The sequence below is a fragment of the Numida meleagris genome, chromosome 1 (assembly GCF_002078875.1).
Source record: "Numida meleagris isolate 19003 breed g44 Domestic line chromosome 1, NumMel1.0, whole genome shotgun sequence".
In the NCBI taxonomy this organism is placed as follows: Eukaryota; Metazoa; Chordata; class Aves; order Galliformes; family Numididae; genus Numida; species Numida meleagris.
In genome coordinates this window covers 192,844,315-192,868,478 of record NC_034409.1, presented here as the reverse complement: position 1 = coordinate 192,868,478, position 24,164 = coordinate 192,844,315, and the positions used below count along the sequence as shown (strand labels likewise).

General features: G+C 55.6%; 1 protein-coding gene and 1 long non-coding RNA gene across 4 annotated transcripts; one reads left to right on the top strand and one right to left on the bottom strand.

Annotated features, from left to right (window-relative positions):
- DGAT2 (diacylglycerol O-acyltransferase 2) lies at positions 1-20,212 on the top strand. 2 transcript variants are annotated; one of them, XM_021384091.1, is made up of 8 exons: positions 1-182; positions 7,345-7,464; positions 8,376-8,483; positions 9,277-9,347; positions 14,983-15,187; positions 17,103-17,277; positions 17,797-17,999; positions 18,786-20,212. In XM_021384091.1, the coding sequence occupies exons 1-8, from the start codon at positions 143-145 to the stop codon at positions 18,938-18,940; spliced, it is 1,077 nt and encodes a 358-aa protein (XP_021239766.1). In that variant the 5' UTR covers positions 1-142; the 3' UTR covers positions 18,941-20,212. The 2 variants fall into 2 exon arrangements, with proteins under 2 accessions (XP_021239766.1, XP_021239765.1); XM_021384090.1 differs by lacking the exon at positions 1-182 and adding an exon at positions 4,725-4,904.
- On the bottom strand, positions 205-4,674 carry LOC110392122. Of its 2 annotated transcripts, none has more exons than XR_002434223.1 (3): positions 4,622-4,674; positions 1,785-1,871; positions 205-641 (listed from the first exon to the last, which is right to left on the bottom strand). It is a non-coding gene; the product is annotated as an uncharacterized LOC110392122 (long non-coding RNA). The 2 variants fall into 2 exon arrangements; XR_002434224.1 differs by lacking the exon at positions 205-641 and adding an exon at positions 650-1,170.

Genomic DNA, 24,164 nt, shown 5'->3' with positions numbered 1-24,164 from the left:
CTGGGCTATATAGGGACGCGCTCTCGCCGCCCGCCTCGCACACCCACAGCACCGGGGCCGTACAGCCGTGACCCCTCACCCCGAGCCCCCATCCCTGCATCCCGCGGGCTTGGCCGGGCCGGGCCCCCGCATCCCCTCCGCCATGAAAACCATCATCGCCGCGTACTCGGGGGTGCTGCGAGGTACGGGGGGCGGCGGGGCCGGGGGATGCTGCGCCCGGGGGGGCGGGGCGGGGCGGCCCCGCGGGGCTTCAGTTGCGGTCTGAAGCGTGCGCCCGCATCTTCGTCCCGCGTGGGGAAGAGGAGGAGAGGACGGGGAAAGCGCGGGGCGGCGGCGGGGCTTTGCCGCAGCGTTTTTCGGGGTGCGGAGCCGCAGCTTTCCGCGCAGGGTTTCGCTTCGCAGCGAGCTGAGAGCTTTCCTGCCGCAGGCGGGTCTGGTGCGTCGCGGTGGCAAACGTGGGCGTGTGGCGTTGGCTTAAAAATGAGCTTTTTCTCGTTTATTTTGGGGGTTTTTCCCCCCTCCCCCCTTTCTGGGGGTAGGAAGCGTTATCAGCGTGCCGACAGAATTCAGCTTGCGGCTGTGGGTTCGGCTCGGCTCTGCGATGCCGTATTCCCCACCCTTTACAGCAACAGGTTAAACGCCTAAGAGAAAAAAAAAAAAAAAAAAAAAAACAATATGTGGCTGTTTCTTATTGCTTTACAGCGGGGGAGTGGAAGGCTCCTCTCGATTCGAAACCCAGGTTTGCGTCGCAAAGTGCAAGCCAGCGTTTGCTTCTGCAGCCCTGCGCCTTGCCAAGGGACTTCCTGGGCGAGCAGAGCAAGTTGGGTGACCGCAGTGACACCGTGCAGCCGCCACCGCTTCCTGCTGCGGGGCGGGTGGAGATGCTGGAGGGAGCTTGCAGGAGATGTGTAGGAAGCAGAGCCCGCAGCTCCAGGCGTCTCGCAGGAGGGCATGCAATGCTCCCGAGCAGTTGCATGGTGGAGGCTTGCAGCCCCGCTGCTGCTGTTGCGGATGTGTCGGGTGGTCTTGCAAACGGAGCCCTCTGCGGAGGAGTGCACCCGCAGGACGCTGACCCCGTGCCTTCCTTGGGAAGGGCCTGGAGCAGTGGCTGCGCCTGTGCTGCCGAAGGCTTCCTGCCCCCAAAAGAGCAGGCTGATAATTCCTCCTGGGCTGAAAAGATGGGAAGTGGCTTGGCTTGTTGATTAAGTGACTCATTAGCAGAGCTAAGAGGAGCTGAACCTGGTGAATTAACCCCTGCGCTCTCGCTTCTGCCCAGATCCGTGCGTAAATCTCCGCCAAGGATGCGGTGCCCGCGGGTGCGTGCGGTGGGGCCGGCAGATCTCCCTTCCCAGCCAGCTCACAGCTGACCCCACACAGATCTGCCCGTGCCCCCCATGCCCAGCTCCAGCCCTTAAGGCAGCTTGAATGCAACGAGCAGAGGCCAAGCGATGTTTGGAGATCGGATGGGTCACTCGAATTAAGAGCACGCGAGCTGTTAAACCAGGAGTTAGCTGCGAGCCAAGCGCCGAGAATAAATCATTCAGGAGACCTATAAAATATGTAGGGCTGACCCCAGGCCTCAGCGGCCGCCCCGTTGCTGCTGGCATGTTAGCGATGGATCTAGGACACGTGCATAATTCGAAATGGAGTGTGGGTGAGGGACAGTGATTGGCCTCATCTCTAGATAATCCTGCTTAGTGGCGGAAAGCTCTTTACTCTCCTTGGGCCAGTTTTGCTCTGAGGCGGCTCACGGGGGTCCTGCAGTGATATTTGGGTGGCTTTACCTGTTTTTGCGTGCTGCACACGGCTGGAGATCGGAGGCATTGCCCTGGCAGACGCAGCGTCCTGCAGCAGTCATGCAGTTCTGTCACCTGGCAATACAACACAGGGCTGCTTTGAAAACCTGCTCGAGGTGAGCAGCAGGCTCCTGCCAGAGCTGGCTTGGGGATTTCAGGTGGGATCCTGCAGCTCAAAGAAGGGCCGAGGCGAAGCGGTGCAGCGCTCCGTGCATGGGAGCTCCAGTGCTGCTTGGTCGTGTCTCTCCAGTGCCTGGGGTACACAGTTCAGTTGGCATGCCCTGCTTCCCAGACTGTCTGTCCCAAGTGTCTTGCCTGTGTGGTGTGGGATTCGGAAGGACCCTGCTGCCCTCGGGCTCCAGCCCTCCTGCTGCTCCAGCCCTGGCCTTGCCCCATGACGGACACCACTGATCTGTCCCCACCTGGCTGGATGTGGCTGAGTGTGGCAGCCAGGTGAGCCTTCCTTAAAACAAAACAGGGGAAGGCAGCCCCTCCCCCCAGCCAACAACAAAACAAACAGAACAGCACAATAAAACCCTGGGTGATGGCATCTCCCCGCCTATCCATCCCGTGTGTATGTGTGCAGAGGAATGTTCTCAGACCCCGAACCGTGGGGATGTGGAGGAGACCTCACTGCAGCCTTCCAGTATTGAAAAGGGGACTACAAGGGTAGGCAGTGATAGGACAAGAGGGAATGGTTTTAAGCTCAAGGAGGGAAGGTTTAGGGGGAAGTTCTTTACAGACAGAGCGGTGAGGTGCTGGAGCAGGCTGCCCAGAGAGGCTGTGGATGCTCCATCCCTGGAGGTGTTCAAGGCCAGGTTGGATGGAGCCTGGCCTAATGCCAGATCTGGAGGTTGTAGCCCTGAGTGCAGCAGGGGGGTTGGAACTCCATGATCCTTGGGGTCTCTTCCAATCCAAACCATTGTAGGATTCTATGTGGTACTGAGGGACATGGGCACTGGGCATGTGGGGTGGGTTGGGGGGTGCTGGAGGATCTTGGAGGGCTTTTCCAACCTGAAAGATTCAATGAGGGATTGTTGTCTTATCTTGACCTGACCCACTTTGGCCATAAGCTGCTGAGGTGCTGCCTTGCTTCTCTGGCACAGCAGCAGGGAGGATGCTGGTGTCAAAGCATTAGAGGTCATCCTGCTTTGTAGTTTCCTTCCTTATCCCATTTCATCTTGCAGAAGTTCCTTTGCTCCTCCGCTTTGGCTGAACTGCGGCTAAGAGCTTCAGCTGGGACTGAACTTTAGCAGTATGGAACCATGGTGTAGAACACTGGGGTGGGGAAGGCAGTTCTGCTCTGCTGTACCTCAGAGTTGCTCCTACCATGCACCTGGGGTCTGGCAGACCTCATTCTGCTGTGGAGGGGCCCTCCATTCCTTCCCCCCCCAGGCACGCTGGGGTGCAGCAGGAGGATCCCCCCTCTCTCCTGCAGCCGTTAAGTCTGGAGAACCTAACACATGCCGCTGTGTTGGCTGTGTAGGGCAGCTGGTTTCCCCCCCCAGTGACCTACCCTCACCCCATTACAGCTGTGACTTGAGACTGAAAGCCACGTCCAGCACTGCGAGCAAGCGCAGATCCACGGCGGGACATGTATCATAACAAATGCATTTATCTACTGCATGGAATCCCGGCTCCCTTATGCTGTTGACCTCCAGTCAGAAGCATGACTGACTGCAGCTCATGCAGGATTATTAAGGAGTCTCCCAGGGCATCAGCAAACCGCTGTACAGCTGCATACGGGGCAGGATGACTGCACCCCACACTGCCAGTCTGTCCCTGTGCAGCAAATGGTGGTGGTGGTAGTGGCAGAGAACCATCAGGGCTGGACGTGCAGAAGGGGCATCTCAGCCAGCCTGGGCTTGGAGCAGCTCGAGGGACCTCTAAGGTCATCCTCCAGTCCAGCTGTGGACCCAGCATCACCGTGCCCACCAACCGGCACCGCATCCTTCATCTACATCAGCTTGAGTTTTCATCTAAGGAAGCTGCGCGGTGAAGCGTAGTTCTTGGCAGACAGTTAATATGTTAATTGTCTTGTGAATGCACTAGTTAAAGCCTGGCTTTAGCAAGCTTCCAGCTTGTAACTATCTGTAACATTTGTACTTCCTCACGGCTCATTTATTTGGCTGCTATTTACGTGCTGTAGACTCAGCTTTCTGGTGCCCAAGCATGACGTCCTGTTTATTTCTTCTCCTGGAGCCTTTGGGGCTGCCTCCCTGCCTAGATAAACCACAGTAAACCCAGATAAACCTGAAACAAACAGTGCTGGAAGAACACCAGGTGCTGTTCCCAGCTGCGACCCTATTGCAGGTGGGAGTCAGCTGCCTCCTCAAACTCTTCAGGAGCTCCAGGAGCTCCTTGGTGCCATCTCCTGCGCTCAGCTCTGGCTGCTGGAATGAAGTGTGTGAAGCCACAAAGCTTGGAGATGTTGAGCTGCCATCACTGAGCCTCCCTGGGAGGAGGCGGGTGGCTGCGTCGCTCAGCAGCAGCAAGGTCCCCCCTGGAGAAGTCGCTTTTATGGCCAAGTCGCCAAGTAGAATCCTTCTGAGCCACATATGGCTTCATCTCCTATCAGCCCTCCAAGGAATCACGGAACCGTTAAGGTTGGAGAAGACCTCCAGGACCCCCAGCCCACCCCACCGTGCCCACTGCCCACGTCCCTCAGTGCCACATCCCCACGGTTCCTGAACACCCCCAGGGATGGTGACACCCCCCCCCCCCACTCCCTGGGCAGCCTGTGGCAGACCACTCTCTGCGGGAAGAAATGTGCTTAATATCCAACTTGATAGCTATGAAATGAGTTAAGGGGCTCAGTGTCTCACGTAAGACCAGGGAATTCATCGGAATCTCTATGCACAGGAGTGGGTTGCTATGGGTATGACCCCAAACAGCCAGGCTGTTCAGTTCTGGAACCGGTGGCCATAAGGACACTGGAAAACACTCTGGGGTGAACAGAGTGGCCAGCATGTAGGCAACTGTCAGCAGCAGAAAATGGGGGGTCCGTGCTTCTGCACAATTAAACATCTTCCTTTGGGAAAAGACTGATGCAAATGGATGGCAGAGGCTGGGGTGTACGGAGTCTGTCCTCCTCAACCATCATCGTGGGTACGTCTGATAGGCCTTACAAACCTGGCCATAGGGCTGAAGCTATTAAGGGGCATCCAGAGGAGGGCTGCAGGGATCGGGAAGGGTCTGGAAGGGTAAAGGTGTGAGAAGTAGCTCAGGTCCCTTGGGTTGTTCAGCCCAGAGCAGAGGAGGCAGGGAGGAGGCTCATGGCGGCCCTACATCCCCTCATGATGGCCCTACATCCCCTCATGATGGCCCTACATCCCCTCATGATGGCCCTACAGCTCCTCATGATGGACCTACAGCTCTTTATGATGGCCCTACAGCTCCTCATGGCCCTACAGTATGGGAGGGCTGGGGGGATGAGGGGAAGGCTGTGCCCCAGAGGGTGGTGGGCATGGCCCCAAGCTGCTGGAGCTCAGGGAGCACTGAGACACCGCTCTGATGTAGGGTGGGGGTTTGGAGGTGCTGTGATGGGCCAGGGTATGGGCTTGGTGACCCCTGTAGGTCCCTGCCAACTTGAGGTGTTCTGTTATTTTTTCCTCTGGGTCTTTAAGAGGTGAGCATTGCTGGGTGTAGGTCTGTAGGTGAGCCCTGGGGAGGATGGGAGTTTCTTCTAAAGAGCTGAACCCAAGCGTTGGACTCAGGCACAGCAGGATAACCCCAAAACCACATTTCTGATAGCTTATCAAAACTCTTCTGCTCTGCATCGCCAGTAACCTTGTGTTGTGGAGCACCAAGTACTTTCCCCACGGGTTGGTGCTCTGTGGGATGGCTCAGGTTGTGCAACTTGGCGCCTGTCTGCAGGGCTGGCAACGCTTGCTGTTTGCTGAGCATCTAATCCAAGGGCGAAGCAGTTTTTTGCTCCGGGGAAGAGGATGGATTTATCTGATCTGGGCCTGCAGTGTTGAGTTCCTTGATCCGTGGATGTTTCAGCATTGTAATTGCGGGTGCCTGAAGGGTGAACGAGGTGGGGCTGTGCTCCTGCGATGGATCACAAGCCAACCCTGGCACTCTGGGCTGATTCTGAGAACACAGCGGTGTCCCTGACCGTATCCCTACTGCTGACAGCGTGCTGTAAGCTGCCATCTAGGAGGCCCATCCACATGTGCTGCTGTAAATGACCCTCCTGGGGCCACCTCTGTTGCAGCTCCAGGAGCACGCTGCCGCTGGCTGTTGCCCCTCTGCAGCACTGATAGCTCGCTATGGAAATGGGGTGGAGCTTGTCACGCTCCCAGATTTGGGGATTTGTGGCCCAACGTGAACTGCTGCGGGAATTGAGCCTTCCTGCTTAGGTGCTGTGCTGTCTGAAGTGAGCGCCCGATGGCAGCGTAACTCACCAGCGCCCTTCCCTGCCGGGGCTGGCTCTCATTTGGGCTGCCGTCTCCCATGTAGGAGGGACCCCCCACCTGCTGGGGTCCTTTACAAGCAGAAGATGCTCAGGACGGTGTGCAGCTCAGTTCTGGGGACCCTGTGAGGCTTCAGGCCGGGTGCCAGTGAAGGGGAGCTGCAGAACCGCAGTGCGTTAATCCTGCTGCCAGCGAGGGCAGCGGTCAGCAAACATGGCAGAGAAGCTTTGCGTGTTTCAAGCACGCATTAGTGAACCTTGCTCTGAAGAAAATACCAAAATTTCAGAGGCTCATCTCCTTCACATTCCTCCGGCGTGAGCTCTTGCTGTGCTATCCACCTCCAGCAGCAGCGTGTGTTGTTAGCCAGGGCTGAACCCATCCAGCATAATAGCTGCTTAGCAGCATCGCATCCCTTCTAATAACAGGCCGATCCTTAAAAAGAAAGGGAAGCATGTCAGCACACCTCCTCATCTGCTCCCGGGCCAGCAGCTTGATTTGCATTTTAGCCAGCAATTACAGATAGTAAACGTAATGAAGAGACACGGGGGAAAACCTAGGTGCGGGTGCTGCTTGCTGGAGGTCTTTGAGCATGGCAGCAAAGCCCAGCGGGTGGCTCCTCGTGGAAATCGAGTCTTTGGGTTCTGCTTTTTGACTGGAATGGCTGGAAACTCTGCAAGTGGCTTTCACCTCCTCCTCCTCCGCGCTGTAGGAAAGCAGCATCGTTTCCCTTGCTGCGGCGCTGTGGGTGCCCGGGTTGCGTGGTCAGCCCAGGCTGCCCCGGAGCTTGGTGTGTGGTGCAGGGCTGGAACACGCAGCACTGTGCAATGGGTGGGTGAGCAATAGTTCAGAGCACAGCCCGGCATGTGCCCGCCTGCGGTCTGCGGCGGCTGATCTCTATCTCACTGGGCTGCCCCGGTGCCAGGTGCTGCTCTCAGGAGCTGGCAGTTGGAAGCCAGGCCGTGTGTTAGTGCTGCTCCCCTCGAAAAGTAAAAGTCTGGAGGTGCCTGAGGCCTGGGTGGGCCTGGGCAGCCCGAGCAGGGAGTACCCAGCCCATAGTGGGAGTTGGAGCTCCACGATCTTTGAGCCCATTCCAGCGGCACGCAATGTGATTTGCTTTGTGTTGTCCTTAGGCACGGGATCGAGCATCCTTTCTGCTCTGCAGGACTTGTTCTGGCTGTCTAAATCCAAAGTAGAAAAACAACTGCAGATCATCTCCGTGCTGCAATGGGTCCTCACTTTCCTCGTCATGGGTAAGTTAACGCCCTTCAGCCCGGAGCAAGGCTTTTCAGCTTTTCAGTTCTTGAACAATGTTAGTGCATACGACGTGAATTTTACATAAGCATTGGTATGGGATGCACGCTGCTGCAGGACAGGGTTGGTGTAGAGCACCCTCAGGTTCGTTTGTTGGCAAGAATGACTTTACCCGGCTCTGGGAAAACCACGGGAGCTGTGGGGAGACTGCTGGTGGTTAGCTCTCATCCATGATGCTGTCTGCCACCCAAGCAAGGCTAAAGCAATTTCAGATCTCTTCCCTGACTCATTGGCCAAGCCCGCTGAATAGATGTCACAGGAGCAGCTTGGGACTGATGCAGCCGATGCAATGGTAGTGCCTCCCTCCTGGCTCGGCTTGGGAAGGAAGCTTCTGCCTCAGGGCAGCAGGGCAGCAGGGAGTGCTGCTCTCCAGGCACTGCTGCAGTGCAGACCCGGGCTCTCCTCAGCAGGATTAGCAATGATCCAGGTGCAGAACCTGCTGACTGCAGTGGGTGCAGCGAGCCTGGCTGCTCCTTCCCAGCTTAAGTGTGAGAACAGCACAGCGTTGTGGGATGGCCGGTGTCAGGACTGGTAACCAGCAGCACGGCTGCGTGCCTGGGGATAGTGCACGGCCACAAAGAGCTCCTGGTGTTGCTGGAGCTCCGGCACGCAGCTGGTGAAGCAGCCATCCCGCTATTACAGCAGGTACCTGCTTCGGGGGAAGCTGTCTCAGTCCCAGATCGTGATTTTTTGGGGGTAAATCCAATCTGATCAAGGATTAATGACATCAGGTTGAGCCTGAGACTTTGGCATGGAAGGGTCAGAAGGCAAGGGGCTCTTAGTGCAAGCAGGAACGCCCTCTGCAGACCACGGCCTGACACCTCCTTGTTTCCTTCTTCAATGCACGCAGGTATCGCTTGCACTCTGATCCTCATGTACATCCTGTGCACAGATTGCTGGGCGATCGCTGCTCTGTATTTAGCCTGGCTGGTGTTCGACTGGAACACACCAAAGAAAGGTAAAGAACGCCGACTTGCCCCCTGATGTCTGTGTCCTTGCCTGCCCGTTTGGACAGCGCTGCCCTTCCTTGTGATGGGTGCCTTCGCTTCATCGTGGGGCTCGGCTCCTTCTGAAAGCACTGCTCTGACAAATGCACAGAGGTCAGCCCCCAGAGTAAGCAGCGGTTACAGGCTCCTGTTGGTAATGCAGCCCCAGTTATGCTGTTGCTGGTTTGTGGCAATGGATGTAGGAGGTTTAGAGCCTAACCGTGTACTGGAAATCTCTACACTGAGATTCAGTAGCCTGCTGTCCTCTGCAGCTTTTGCACAGATGTGGCTCTGCCACGGGGTCTGTATTGCTGCAAATACAGGAGGAAACTTTATTTCAGAGGAGACCCTGCAGAAACCAGCTCTGAGACCCACTATGGCAATGGCAGTGAGCTCTGGCAGCTCTTCTCAGGGCCAGGTTAGCACTTCCACTGCGGCTTCGGGGCTGCTGAAATCATCCAGGATTTCTGCCTTCCTCAGAAGTTAACCCGGAATAGGTTCTAGCTTGAATCATCCCATACCCAGCTCCAACAGCATCCCACGGCTGATCCTGCCCTGAATTTTCCAACTAGCCTTACCCTGCTCGTTGAAGTACCTTGCAGCCCCAAGCACTGATTTGCAGTGAGCGATGCAGGTGCCGCACTCCCTGGAAGGGATGCCCTTGTTGGTTTCTCTGGTGGGATCGGCTCCTGTCTGCAGCCCCATAGGATTCCTGGGGAGCACCTGCCTGGAAATGGCTTTAATAACACGGCTTTTTCTCTTTAGGCGGAAGAAGATCCCAGTGGGTGAGAAACTGGGCTATATGGAGGTACTTCAGGGATTATTTTCCAATAAGAGTGAGTAACGGCTTAACTCTGTGCACTGGGACTTACTGGTTTAGACTTAGTGGTAATATCCTCAGTGGGGATGACTTTGGGCATGCGGTTCCGTCCGTGGCATTGACCTGCAAGCAGGACGTTGCAGTGGAGCTGCTTGCAGCAGCCGTGCTGGTGAGATCAGCCATGAATAGCTCGTGGCAGTACGATTTGCAGGGATGCTTCTGATGCTTTAACCACCAGACTTGTAGCAGCCGGGCTCCCTGCTCATCCCTCCCGCTTCTCTCCTGTGCTGCAGCGGTCTTGCTTTGTGCCTGGCTCCATTTCTGCTCCCTGCTCGTAAATCTCCCTCTGTTCTGGTCTGTTTTCCAGTTATTCCTGTTTGACAGCAATATAACGGGGATGGATAACTGGGAACGCCATGCGCCATGCTTCACTGGGAGCACTGGCATTAGCTCCAATATCCGTCTGCTTTGGGGCAGTGGGAACTGCTCCTGTTCTCTGCTTGTGCTCTTCCCCTGGTAGCTGAGGCGTGCTGCAGACAGAGGCCAGGCTGTGGGGCTGCTCTGGAGGTGCAGTGTTACCCAAAGGGCTTGGGAGTGAGCAGAGGGTGAATGGAGCCAGGAGGGAGCTGGGTGCTCTTTGGAAAGGCACGCAGGTGGAAGGACAGTGACATCAGGCTGTTGGCAAGTGCTCGTTCAGGCTGAGCAAAAGGGAGGCACCGTGGCATGGCTTGTTAATGCACCACCCAGCTCCGGCAGTCCCACCTCAGGAGGCAGAGGATGCAGTTCCATGGGAAACCAAAGCAGCACGGGCTGGATTCCTCCCTCCCAAAGCCACCTGAACTCCCAGATGAAGGAACGTGCTGCTGGTGAGCAAACCTTGCTGCTGCTGCTGGGTAATTCTTGGCGATTTAGGCGTGCATGGAAAATATTCCAACTGCCCAGGCTGCCAATGATGGCCAACTCAGGTCTTGTAGTCATGGAGTTGCTCTTTTGAGCATGCTGTGATGTAGGAGATGGGGCTTAAATGCATTGCCCAGTATTGCAGCAAGGCCTGCCTCCTTGGTATAGCTGAAGGTTCAAGAGAGCTGTTTTGTCCTGGGGATTTGATTCGAAGGGGCCACCAGTAATGGCACATCTCCTCGTCTGAGCACACAGCTGGGTTGCTGAAATGTGTTTAGAACTGAGATGGGGCAGATAAACTGAACTTCTGCTGTGAGATAAACACATGCTTGCTCACAAGGCTGCAATTCTTTTGTCGCTATGGGGGTAGAGTTGTGCAAGCTCCCAGAACGCGCTGCTAAGCGTAATGCAGAGGGCAGAACTTGAGAGGTGAGAGCTGTGGGGTAGCTCTTGCATCTGCTGTGGGGAAACTGCATGCTTGCTGCCAGGGTTGTGGGGCTGGGAGGTGCTGGAGGTGCATGTCTGCAATTATGGGACTGCTCCTACAGGATGAAGCGTCCCTATAATTGGTTGTAGGGAGTGGTACCACCCACCTGAACAGCTTGTGTTCAAGCTTGTGAAGGGCACAGGGGTTCCTTGGATAACCTACTTATCCCTCTCCCATTAGGAGAGAGGCTGCTCCAGAGGCAGATGTGGTGTGGGAATGCGGTGCCAACTGCGTGCTGCGGGCAGGGGACCACAAGCTCAGGTGTAACCCATCTTCCAGGGGACAAATAGGAAGCGGCCCTGCAGCTCATCCCCCCCAGCGAGGGCCAGCTCCCAGGAGCAGGGAACCAGCACCCAGTGGGCGGCAGCTGCAGCAGCGAGCCCTGCATGCAGAGCGAGGCCTCGGCATCCCATCCTTGCTGGCTATGGGAACAGCCAAGCCGTGCTGCTGCCAGGCTGCCCTGAGCTCAGCCCTGAGGGTGCAGGTGGGAATCTGAAACGTCTCCAGCGTCAATGTGACACCTCTGTGTGCTGTGGCTTAGGGCTAGGTGTGCTGCAACCCTCTGTGAGTGGATTTTTGGAGCAGCCTCTTGGGAAGCAGGCTCTGGTGTCTCTTTCTGAGGATTGGGGTTGGTCCCCACCTGTGTCAACAGTGTCTCCCATCCTGAAACACCATGAGGCTGTCAGATGGGTATGTGGCTGTACCCAGGCCATGTTTTATAGTACCAGGTAGGTTTGGAAATGGCCTGAGTTTGCAAGAGCTTGCCCACGTTCACTGGGGCTTCACGCAGCTGCTCTGACCATAATAAGCTGTGATAGGGCACGAGAAGCTTCACTTTGTCTGCCGCTCAGCGGCTGGCCTTGCAAATCATGCTTTAAGCTAAGGAGGAAGCTTGCAGGAGCTAAATCCCTGTGCTGAAGTGCCGGGGGAGACGTGGGCATGGTTCCATGTGCGTGAATGGGTTGGGTGCTGGTGGGGCAGGCAGGTCCTGGCAGCTCCATGAACCACTGTCATGTGGCAGCTCCGTGAACCACTGTCATGTGGCAGCTCCGTGACCTGGAGGCTGGGGCTGGTTGCAAGATAGGGATGTATTTGCAGCACTGGTCTTGCACTCGGCGGCTTGGCTGGCTTCCTGGAACAGCCTTTGCCGGGTGGTTTAGAGTTAGGGCAGTATGGTTGGGTTGCGGTTGGACTCGATGATCTTTAAGGTCTTTTCCAACCTGAGCAATGCTATGATTCTCTGATTCGATGTGGTTGTTGTGATGGCCTACTGCATGGAGCTGGAGGCTTTAGCTCTCCAGGTGGGGTGTAGCACGTTGCTGGTATGGAGAGCCTGGAGAGGTCACAGCGCCCATCTGCATTGCTGGGTAGCTGAGTAACTTCTGCAGTGCAGCTGGATGCGGTGCAGCTAACCACAATCATCCCGTCCTTCTGCAAGCTTATATGCAGATCCCGTCAGAGCAGCTCTGATTTTCTGCTTCCTGCATGCTCCAGTGATCTCTGCTCGGCTTTGCAGGCGGGCAGGGTGCAGGAGGAGCAGCACCCAACCTCTCCCCTTCACTCTGCTCTTTGCTCCTGGTGCTGAGCAGCAGCGTGTCTGCCAGCTCTTTCTCCACACTTGCATGTGTCACTGACTTTTCCTGTTCCCACAAATAAAACTGGCGCTGCCGTTCTCCGAACGTATTTGGCACTCCAATATATTTAACAATAGGGTGTTTTTTCTTAACCTTGATTGCCCTTACTTTACTGCTTCAGTGGGCAGGCCTGGATCTGTTTAAGGAAATTTGCCTGTGTTAACGGTGGAGCGGACGGATGGACCTTTGCTCCTGGGGAGATGTGCTCTGTCCCGGGCTGGTTCAGCTGTGTTAGCAGAGCAGGGTGAAGGTCCAGCTGCAGTCCCAGCGCTGCCATCAACTGGGTGGGATGCAGCAGGGATGCGCTGCCTTTGTCTCACCATGGGAGCACTGAGGCTGTGGGGAACTGGGGCTGAGTGGGGCTGGAGTAGACTTTAAGAGGCTTTTTTGAAGGCAGATGTAATCTACTAGGAACAATTTCTTCTCCAAAGAGCGGTTGGGCACTGGCACTGCTCAGGGAGTCAGGGGGTCACCATCCCTGGGGGTGTTCCAGAGCTGTGGGGATGTGGGCAGTGGGCACGGTGGGGTGGGGTTGGACTGGATGATCTTACTGGTCTTTTCCAGCCTTCATGACTCCATGGTAAGAACAGCTTGCAGATGCTGCACAGCCATATACAGTTGATGCCTGGTGGTGCTTGGGTGCTTGGATTCCGTGGGCAGGAGGAAGGTGCATTCTGCCGTGGGTTGGCCATAAGACATGCTCCCCAACCCACCAGGCAAGGGACAACCTGTGGAGGGCAGCAGCAATCCTGCGTGGGGCAAACTGCTGAGGAAAAGCCTATCTGACCAGCAGATATTTCCCTTGTCCTTATCACGGACGAGCTGGCTCCCTGCGTGCCTCCCGTCCCATCCCAGCCCTACTCAGGTACCCTTGCCAGGAGGAGTGTAACCCTACGCCTCTTGGAAGGAGTCGGGCTGCTGGGCTGTGGGCTGGCTGGGTGCACGCAGGGTATGGGAGCGAAGGGCTCTGCATGGGGAGGGTACATCCTTCACGTGGCTGAGGGGCCGGAGCTGAGTGCTGCCCAGGGCTGGCAGCAGCAGCACAGCGTGGTGGGGTGGGAGCCAACCCCAGCTTGGCCAAGCTCAGCTCGTGCTCCAGAGGGACAAGTGCAACCCCCGTGCTGCGGGCAGCTTCCTCTTAAAGCCACAGAGCTCGGTGCTGGCAGAGGACGGGCTCTCCTCCTCGCAGCCTCTGCCTTGTGAACAAGAGCTTTGGAGAAGACGAGGCTCTGCACTGGTCTAACCAAAGCTGTGTGCCTGGCTGCTGGATCCTGAGTCTCTCCTACCACTGAGCACAAATTGAGGATGGAGGGTGTCACTTGCTGCATCACTGCTTTCTTTCCTTCTGCTCTTTCAGTCTTGGAGCCCAAACTGGTCAAGCCAGAGGGAAGTCATCTGCTAATTAGGCAAAAAGGGAAAGGGGATAAAGGATGGATTGGTGTGACACAGACCACGGGGCTCTGTGGAGCTGCTGCTACAACCACAAGCGCCCCAGGCGACCTCCGAGCTAGGGGAAAGCATGGGGGGGGGGGGGGTCAGCTCGTTCAGCCACTGCCATGTCATGTCGTGCTGCAGCTGTGGTCTGAAATAGTGCAAGTGCGGCAGCGCAAGGAAGGAATCCGATTTCTGGGCACTGGACCAGCGTGTTGCAATTGGACTTCAGCTCCATGATTCAGCAGCACGGACTTGGCTGCTGCCAAAGGGCTTCTTGGCCAAGACAGCGATGTGAGATCGCAGAAAGCTGCGCCTGTCCCAGTGGGAGCTGACACGGCGGGACCTGTGCATGCCCCATCTGGGGGCTGCAGTGCAGCTGGTCAGCTCGTGGTACTGGAGGTGCAGCCGGGTCGTCTGGGTGCTTGCCCCAGTCTGAGAGCTGCAAAAACAGTCATAAATGCAACCTGAAAAGAACAAAATGGATCCCTACTCCTGTATTAGCGGAGGAAAGGGGGTTAGCAACTTGTTTCTCTGGGCTTTAGGGTGCAGGGCGATGCAGCAGTCCGGCTGCATGCTTAGACTGCTTGCACGCAGCCGCAGGAAGACGCTGTGATGCACAGGATGCTGCTGTTGCTTGTAGTGCAAAACAAACCCCAAATCCGCCGGCATTAGTGGGACGAAGGCATGGGTTGCACTGTGCGTGGCTAAGGACGCTTCGGGGTGCCCGCGGTGTGGAAGCAGACCTCAGACGTTAAGCAAAGCTTCCTGTGCTACAGGATGGGACGCTGATCTTTCGTTCTGTAGCGGGGCGTGAGCTGCTAACGCGCCGAGGGGGCTGGGAGGGAGGCGTAGCTGCGGTTAGAGCGCGGCCAGGAACTCGGTTGGTTTGAGCTGCAGGCTGACAAGAACACCTTTGGGAGGGGTGGAAGAACAGAGGGCGCAGGATGCTGCAGGCTGCCTCCGCTCCTGCCCGGCTGTCTGCCCTGCTGATGGAGATCAGCCTGTTTGTTCTGCTTCCGCTGTCTCACAGACTGCAGTCTTAAGTTGCAGCCCTCAGTGTAAGCCGAAATCCGGAGCAGCCCATCCTCGTGCTGCTCCTGGGGGGAAGGGAAACAAAAGCAGCGGGGTTGTACTGGGGGCTTCCTGATGCTCGTTTCTTTTGTTTTTTTTTTAACTACTCGCTCTTTCTTCCCCAGCTGGTGAAAACCCACAACCTGCTGACCACCAGGAACTACATTTTCGGTTACCATCCGCACGGCATCATGGGCTTGGGGGCCTTCTGCAACTTCAGCACAGAGGCCACAGGAGTCAGCCAGAAATTCCCGGGGATCCGGCCGTACCTCGCAACCCTGGCCGGGAACTTCAGGATGCCCATCCTGAGGGACTATTTAATGTCTGGCGGTAAGTGCAAGAGCCCCGTGCTTCTCCTGGCTCAGCCCCCCAGAGGTCTGCGTCTCCTCCAGATGTCCCTGCAGGTGGCAGGGGGTTGGATCTGGACAGCCTTTCGGTTCCCTTCCAACCCCAAACCGTTCTGTGATTCGAGGGAGAAATTGTGGCAGAAAACTGCAGTGCCACCACAGCAACATTGCTCTCACGGAGCTGCCAGGAGGAAACAGCGAGTAAATGGGACCAGTGCAGGCTGCTGCTTCTCTGCACTCCACAGATCATCAAGTCCAGCCCCCGGACTTGCTGAATTAATAGGCCTGGTGCCTTTTAGGCTTGGTGTTTTTCATGGATGCCACTGTTTCAGAGATGAAGGGTTCGTAAGCTGTGGCTGGGCAGAGGATATCGCATCCATTACCTCCAGGAAAGGCTTCTGCTTGGCCTGAGCTTCCCTTTCAGAGTAAGGATGCTCAGGAGTTACAAAGAGACGAGGGAGCACAGTTTGAAAGGCCGTGAACCGAATGGCAAAGTCATCTGTTTGCTGCTCCTGGAGCAATTAATACATAAACAATACCACTTGCCACCAACAACTGTCTTTTGGAACAAGTCTCTTAATGCAGCCTTCCGGCCGAGGCTTAGCTCATGGCTGGGAGGAGTGAGGCAGCAGCATCTGGCTGTGCCTTGTCTGGGTCTGGCTGTTCTCTGTGCTACTGCCTTAATTTGGTGAGGGAAAGGAAGCCTACGGGGACGTGGTGTGGAGGAGGTGTGTGCCCTGCCCAGAACGGTGTGAAATCCTGCTCCCTCTGTTCCTGCTGGGTTTAAGGAAGATGGTAGGTGTGATCTCTTGGGGAAAATTACCTTTCTGAAAGGCGCTGCTTGTCTTTACTCATCCTGTACCGTGTTACGGTCTGATTTTTGGGTGCTCCTGTCTGGAGCCAGGAGTTGGACTCTTTGATCCTTATGGGTCCCTTCCAACCCGGGACACCCTATGGTTCAGTACCAAACCTGGGGGGGTGTCACTGCAAAGACATCAGTGCCACTTGGGACGTGCTGGTAGTTCCCCGAATCCTCTGTGCTGCGGGGGAAGCACTTGGAGTGCACTCAGCATAGCTCACACTGAGCGGAGGGGAATGTAAATGATGTGATTTTGTTTCTCCCTGGTCAAACATGTGAGGCAGGAGCATCCTCTGACAATAAGTGCAGGATAAAATGATGAATTTCAGGGGTAGAAGATCACACTTAGCAGTTTTAGAGCAATAGAGCAGAGGTCTCAGGGTCCCTCTCTTTTGGGTGGCTGGAGCTCTTTCGGGTGTGCTGCAGTGCAGTGGCTGGTAGTACAGCCCTGTCCCCAGCAGTGGGGAGCAGCTCCCCAGGCACTGCCCCTGGATCACAGACCCAGCTGGGCCCCCTGTGCCTCTTCCTCACTAAGAGGGCAGGGGATCGTGTTGGCCGTGCAAGACCTTGGGAAGTGATCTCAGAAAAGTGAGTTCCTTCTCAAATTAATCCAGGATGGATCCATCTCAGGAAGGTTTCTCAGTTGTTCCTCCTGTGATTTGACCATCCTCACAGGATGGCTTATTTTACCTTGTGCTCTTCTGAGAAACCTTCAGCCTTGTAGCCATCAAAATAACACAGCTGCTTTGCTTCCACCCCGGGGATAAGCCAGCTCCTACAACTTTCTGAGAGCTGCTGGTGGTGCAGTTTGTCCAGGACCAAATCTAGTGCTGCTCAGTTCAGTTAACAGCGCAGCCAAAGAACGGGGAACCTGACGATGCACCCAGCCCATCTCCATGACCATGGGGTCGTTGGGATTGCAGCTCAGTTTGCAGTTCAGGCACGAGCTTCCCACCACAGGTGCTGCTGGTGCCCACGGGGCCATCCAGGCAGGGTTTGGGCTGCGGCGTGACCCTTGTCTCTCCGCTGACTGTTGCAGGTATATGTCCCGTAAACCGTGACAGCATCGACTACATCTTGTCCAAGAACGGCAGCGGCAATGCCATCGTCATCGTGGTGGGAGGAGCAGCAGAATCCCTCAACTGCACCCCCGGGAAGAACTCGGTGACGCTGAAAAACCGGAAGGGATTTGTGAAACTGGCCCTCCAGCACGGGTAAGAGATGGCACGGAGGACAGAGCAGCCCCATTAGTGCGTGCAAGGGGCGGCCATCCCAACACAGCACGTGCCCTGAGTGGGTTCTCCTTCCTGCAGCCCTGCTGTGCTGCACGGCTCTGTGCCCAAAGCCTCAGGCACGTTGCCCTATCCTGTCTCTGAGCAAGGGGTGGGAGTAGGAAGCTGCCTGGGATAGCGGGATGTGCACGCAGTGATCAGGAAGGAGATTACACAGGGAGTACATTCCATACCTGGCTGGCTAGTGCTTCCCATGCCCATGGCCAGGACAGTTCTGTTCTTGCTTCTAGGCATATCTCAATGACTGCTGCATAGCTCGTCAGCCAGACTTTGACATGTCAGCACCGGAAGGGATTTGTGAAACTGGCTCTGTGTTGCAAACAGAACTCAGGCCGATAGCATCCCCAGCTGTGCAGCCTGACAAGCACCCAGCGGCCGTGGGGCTGCGGTATCGGCTGCAGCCTGGGGCATGCGGGGGCCAACACCTCTCTGTCTTTCTAGCGCCGACCTGGTTCCTGTCTACTCTTTTGGGGAGAATGAAGTGTACAAGCAGGTGATCTTTGAGGAGGGATCCTGGGGAAGATGGGTTCAGAAGAAGTTTCAGAAGCACATAGGCTTTGCTCCATGTATCTTCCATGGCCGCGGGCTCTTCTCATCGAACACGTGGGGCTTGCTGCCGTACTCCAAGCCCATCACCACTGTCGGTAAGGTCTTTGGATAAATATACCATGTGCTTCTCTTGGTAGCAGCGTAACTGAATCCGTGCCATACCCTTGCTCTAGCTTGGTTGTGGGGTCTTGACTATACAAGTCCATTTTCCTTCCATATGAAACCTTCCAGCTCAGCCGAGAGTGAGCTACCATAGCTTCCAGGGTCTGCAAGACCCCTGTCATACTCTGCTCCTGGCCACTCTACCAAATTCAAGGCCAGGCTGGACATGGCTCTGGGCAGCCTGGGCTGGTGGTTGGCGACCCTGCACTCAGCAGGGGGGTTGAAACTCAATGATCTCTGAGGTCCTGTTCAACCCAGGCCATTCCATGATTCTATGATTCTATGAAATGAGCTCATCTTGGACAAAATTCTGTGGCTGCTCCCTTCCCTGGTTCCAGACAGCCCAAATCAGATGCAGCCTGCCCTGCCACGTTCCTAGGACTGGCAACATGATGCAGTCTCATAACTGAGTCTTAAAGCCAACCCTAAAATGTGCCTTTGAGTCTTCCATGCCAAAGCCACGAGACTTGTAGAGATAAAAAGGTGTTTCTTCCCCGCTGTCCATAGGGGAGCGTACGAGGGCTGCAGCTTTGGCTCCTGGTTCTGTGAATTGTGGGGGGCTGTAGAGCAGAGGGTAATGCTGTGAGCCCCTCCACAGCAGCAAGCTGTGCTGTGCCAGCGTGGCCGTGCTGAGCTGACATCGGTAGCACAAGAGGACGGATCTCCATGGAAGCATTCATCCTAACGTGTGGATCTTTCCTTTCTCCTTTTTCAATCAGTGGGCGAGCCCATCACCATTCCAAAAATCGATAACCCATCTCAGAAGGAAGTGGACTTCTACCACAGCCTGTACGTGGACTCCCTGATCAAACTCTTTGACAAGTACAAAAGCAGGTTTGGTTTGCCAGAGACGGAGGTCTTGGAAGTCAACTGAAGGGACCGGCTCATCAGCAGCTCCTTCTCTCAGATCAGCACATCTTCTCCGGGAATCCAAATTGTCATCGTGTATTTGAAAGCATGTGTGGGTGTCTGTGTCTTTTTAAAGGAAGCGTTTCAAGTATTGCTAGACCACGTGTAAAAACTGATATAAAAAAGAAAAGCTTTACTTTGGATAAATCCCATGACAAACCTCTTTCTATCCAGAAGAGCACAACTCCCCATTGCTGTGAGGATTCGGATGGGGGAAATGATTGCCTTTGTCATCTGCTGTATAATGCTGCTGGATTGCCAGAGATGGATTAGAAGCGTTCCTGCATCTACTGTGCAAGCTGTTTTGGGGGGAGAGCAGCATCTCTTGGGTCTGGGGGGAAAGCAGCATCTGTCTGGTTTCCAGCCAGCAAGCAGCGCGGTGCTTGGGTCACGAACGCAGTATTCCCGGCGTGTTGCACAAGAGCCGTGCTGAGTCACGCTCACACAGCACGGGAGCTTTTCTGCTTTGGGAAAGCCCCTCCGCAAGCTCCAGCTGGTTGCCAGAACCCCAGGGGTGAGGTGCAAGAATCCCAAGGACGTGAGAGCCCGGGGGGGCCTCGGTCCACACCGTGTGGGATGCTTTGGTGGCTGGCACTTCACCACTTGTATTTGGAATGTCACTTTAGGAGCAGGCCTGTCCCGAGTGCTGCTTGCACAGTGGCATACCGCAGGAGGAATGGGACTCCTGCATAGCCACAGGGCTCCAGGGACAAGCTCCAGGAGCAGTGGGGTGGTGCAATGGCGTGGCCGAGCACTGCGGAGCCATGGGGAAGCCGGTCGGGGTAAATGCCGTGGGGCTGCTGGTGGTTTGGAACCTCAGAGCATTTGGGGAGAGCTAGGAGTCACTTCTGCCCAAAGACGGCTTTTAAATGTTCTGTCCAGTGAATGTAAAGGAGTAGCCTTCTCACGCATAGGATCTGAAGTGAGTGGATTTTAAAGTGTTCCTCTGATGTTTACATGGATGCTAATGCTGCTTGTAGTGAGATTTCTTCGGAGTACAGCGTGTTTGTGTGTAAAGCTGAAACATTGCACTACTTGCATGTCCGTTCTGCCTTCTCAACGCTGCCGCTGTGTTCCAAGCTCTGAAATGTGCCTTTCTTCCTCGCGAGCGGACGGTACTTCACATTCCTGGGACCTCGCCTCCGACAAATGGTCACCTGTCATATCTGATCGACTGTTATCTTACCGAGTTCCCATTTTTGTACAGATTTCTAGAAATAAACTTGGGCAAAACCAATGGGCTGCTTCGGCGTTGTGGCGGTGCGTGGCTAAGTTCGTGTTACAGCAATTGTTGACGTCATTGCAGCCATGCTTTCTGTGGGGAGGAAACAGTCCAAACCCAGAGCCGCGCTGATCGCCGTGGTCCCTGCGCGGGACCCCCAGGCGGGATAAGCAGATCCTTGCAGTTTAAGATCTTGTGCGTGTGTGTGAGGAGCTGAGGCCGCCTGCACCATCTCCAGACCTACTCACCGAGCAGACCAACCCATGCCCTGGTGCTCCTTCCAGCCAATGGCTCCGGTGCTGCATCCCCAGCTCCTGGCTGTGGAGGTCCCCCCAGCCGTCCTCCCCGGAGATGCAAAGCGCTCCAGAAATAGCACGCGTGGCTGTAAAGTTCACGTGCTCTTTTTAGTAACAAGCGAGGGCTTAACCTGTTGGCTGCGGGTGCACCGTGAGCCACAGAAGTGGTCTGTCACTGGTGGCTGACTGTCACAGCTCACGGTGGGGACAGCCAGACATACGTGCCCTGCTCCATGGGCTTTGCAAGCACTCGGGGTGGCAAGACAAGCCTGGCTGCTCAGCAGCCCTTCTCCTCACCCCTATTAAAATCCATTTGGCGCTGCTTCCTGCTAGCAAAAGGACCCCCAGGGCTGTGTGGGATGGGAAGGGAAGCCCTGGTGCTGGGAGCAGTCACCCGGGGGAGGTCAGATCTCAGGGCTTTCCCACAGCTGTGTGCTCGCTTATCAAGTTTTATATCAAAGCACAGCTCTGCCGCACACCAATTGCCTTGAGCGGAAGAAAGAGCGAGCTGTTCCAAACAAGCCCCCACTGCTGCACGGGGCTGTGCTAATGAACGTGGTGTAATTGTCTGTTCTGGAAGGTAGGGCCAGCTCTGCCCACAGCTGCTGGCTCTGCTGGAAGGGGACACCCTGCTCCTGCGAATTCAGTTCTAACATGAAACCAGCGCTGAGAGTCCTTCTTTTCTAACTGCCCACCCCCACTTTGTAAAAGGGCTCTTTCCTTTCCTTTTGTGCCCAAGGCACCGGCTCAGGACGTGCTGGTCTCACGAGTTTCAAGTGCCATTTTGAGCTAGCACATCACTGCCTCCAACTTGGTTTTGTCTTCACTTGGTTCTCCAAGTTCGAGCTGCTGCTCCTGACTCAGTGGGGACACACTGCAGGTTGCTGGGAGCATGGGGACAGTGCGAAGTGGCACTGCTGGGCTCTGACCTTCCTGTTGTCTGGGCATCCTCTGTGGCTTTAACCAGGGCTGGGCTTCTGCTGGCCATAGACTCGCTCAGATAGAGCTGTTCTTACAGCCCTCGAGAAATGGGCACCTTTGCTTTCTGCTCAATCCATCCGCTTTAGCTGAGCAACCTTCCCTTCCGCTGCTGCTGTTTAGAACCATGAAGGCTGGAAAATCCCTCCATGATCCCCAAGCCCAACCCCAGCCCACCCCACCGTGCCCACTGCCCACGTCCCTCAGTGCCACATCCCTATGGGTCCGGAACACCCCCCAGGGATGGTGACCCCCCCCTCCCTGGACAGTGCCAGTGCCTGACTGCTCTTTGGAGAAGGAATTTTCCCTAACACCCAACCTGACCCTCCCCTGGTGCAATGTGAAGCCATCACCTCTCATCCTTTGATCCTTATGGGATCAAAGAGGGGAATTTTCCCTGTCACCTCTTCTTCCTTGGGCATTTAATTAACTTGTGCCCTATTTCATCCTCTCCGTCTCAAATCAGAGCTCTCCCTCTAATGAATGGAGCTGGAGCAAAAGGGCGGATGCGCAACATTATGGAAAAAGCCTGAGAAGAGGACATGGCCACCTACAGTGCTCCTGCCTGGACCCATGTTACCTGGCTTTACCTCCTGCTGATTTCTCCCTGCCTGCAAAGCAGGATGGTGACATTTCTTCCAGCACCAGCACACGAAGAGGAGAAACATCAGGCTGCCCCAGCCCCCTCTGAGACCCCCCGAAGTAACATCTGGCTAAGCAGAGGGCATTGGCAGTGCACGGCCACTTGGACTGAACCTCCTTTTCGTTCTGTCTGAAGGCAGAGCAGGCTGCACGGCAGACGTGGGGAAAAACAGGAGTGGACGTGCTGCCCTCGCCAGGCGCCTGCCGGGAACTCCAAGGTAAGGACCCGTGTCTGGGGAAGCGTGGGGTGGTGTAAGAGATGATCCCTTTTGCTGCGCCTTTGTCTCAAAGCTTGCTGTATGACACAGATGGACAAGTCCAGGCAAGGCCCGGTCGAAGCTGGAGAAATCCTTTGTCTGAAGATTTGCAAGGAGAGAGAGATGAGCAGCAGCTCATGTGCGTGGGCTCGTCTCGAGGGAGACAAGCATACCTGCGTGCTCACGGGGTGCTGCACATGACTCTTACCTAAGTGCCCAGGAATGCCATACTGGCAAAAGAAGAGAATCAGAAGAGGGACCTACAACCAAGAGAGGATTGTGTCTGACACCAGACGCCTCGTGGTGTGATACCTGCCTGCTGCCAGGCTCTCCAGGGCCTGCTACCTCCTTGCTGCCTAAGGCCAGCCACTCTGCTGCTGCTTTCTCCTGTGCTCTTGCTCCTGTATCAGCTTCGGGCCATGGGAACAGTGTGCAACGAGATGCTGCTGGATCTTTGGTGGTGACTACCCCTGCTTCACGTCAGTCTTGCTCCTTTCCTATCTTTCCTATTGCCCGCTTTCCCTTCCCCATCGCCCTAATTCGTAATAACCGGTGGCCTTCCCTTCCCCATCTCCCTGATTGCCTGGCATTTGTCCTGAACTGGTCAGACCAACATTTGGACCCCTGTTTCTTAGTCTCACATCAGGTATACATATATCCACGAACCTCCTGTCGCTCTGACAACTGGAGCGAGACAGATGGTAACACAGAGCAGCACCAGGCAGACACAAGAGCATCACCTCCGGATGGGCTCGGTGTCGTTTTGCCCAAGCAGCACTAACACGTGGAATAACAAACAATTCTCTGCAGTGCAAAGCTTCAAAATGGTCCTTGGGAAACGGCTGGTGGGCAGCAGGTTCCCCGCAAAGGGAAAATCCCAGTGTCACCGAAGCTGGAAAGTTCCCATGCAGGGTTTGGGGTCATCATCTGCGGATGAAAGGGGATGGAGTGAAAAGGCTGACGCAGAGATCGCACTTAGGCAGGGCAGGATGACCCTATTTTGTATCAGCAAGCTGAACAGTGGCCCCTGAGCCAAGGCCTCATCTTCCTTGTGTGTGCTGTCCCCAGAATTCTTGTCCTGCATTCCTTAATCCAAACGCCACGTCCAGCCTGGCCTTCAATGCCTCCAGGGATGGGGCATCCACAACCTCCCTGGGCAACCTGTTCCAGTGCCTCACCACCCTCTGAGTGAAAAGCTTCCTCCTAATATCTAACCTAAACTTCCCCTGTCTCAGTTTAAAATCATTCCCCCTTGTCCTATCGCTATCTACCCTCTCAAACAATCGTCCCCCTCCTGTTTATACGCTCCCTCCAAGTATTGGAAGGCCACAATGAGGTCTCCCCGGAGCCTTCTCTTCTCCAAGCTAAACAAGCCCACTTCCCTCAACCTTTCTTCCTAGGAGAGGTGCTCCAGCCTCTGCTCATCTTGGTGGCCTCCTCTGAACTCCTTCCAAGAGCTCTGTGTCTTTCTTGTGCTGGGGGCCCCAGGCCTGGACGCAGTGCTGCAGATGGGGCCTCACAAGAGCCCAGTAGTGGGGGACAATCCCCTCCCCTCCCATGTGCCTTGACATGTCTTCTAGGAGGATCTGCTCCATGATCTTCCCAGGCACAGAGGTGAGGCTCACCGGCCTGTAGTTCACCAGGTCATCCTTTCTCCCTTTCTTAAAAATGGGAGTCATGTTTCCCTTTCTCCAGTCACCAGGGACTTCACTGGACAGCCATGATTTTTCAAATATGATGGAGAGCAGCTCGGTGACCACCTCAGCCATCTCGCTCAGGACCCTGGGATGGATA

Excerpts from the sequence above, each read along its gene's own strand:
- DGAT2 (XM_021384090.1), top strand. The coding sequence starts at position 4,844 with ATGCAAATGGATGGCAGAGGCTGGGGTGTACGGAGTCTGTCCTCCTCA. Across the intron at positions 7,465-8,375 it reads CCTCACTTTCCTCGTCATGG|GTATCGCTTGCACTCTGATC; the intron begins GTAAGTTAACGC and ends CAATGCACGCAG. Across the intron at positions 8,484-9,276 it reads CTGGAACACACCAAAGAAAG|GCGGAAGAAGATCCCAGTGG; the intron begins GTAAAGAACGCC and ends TTTTCTCTTTAG.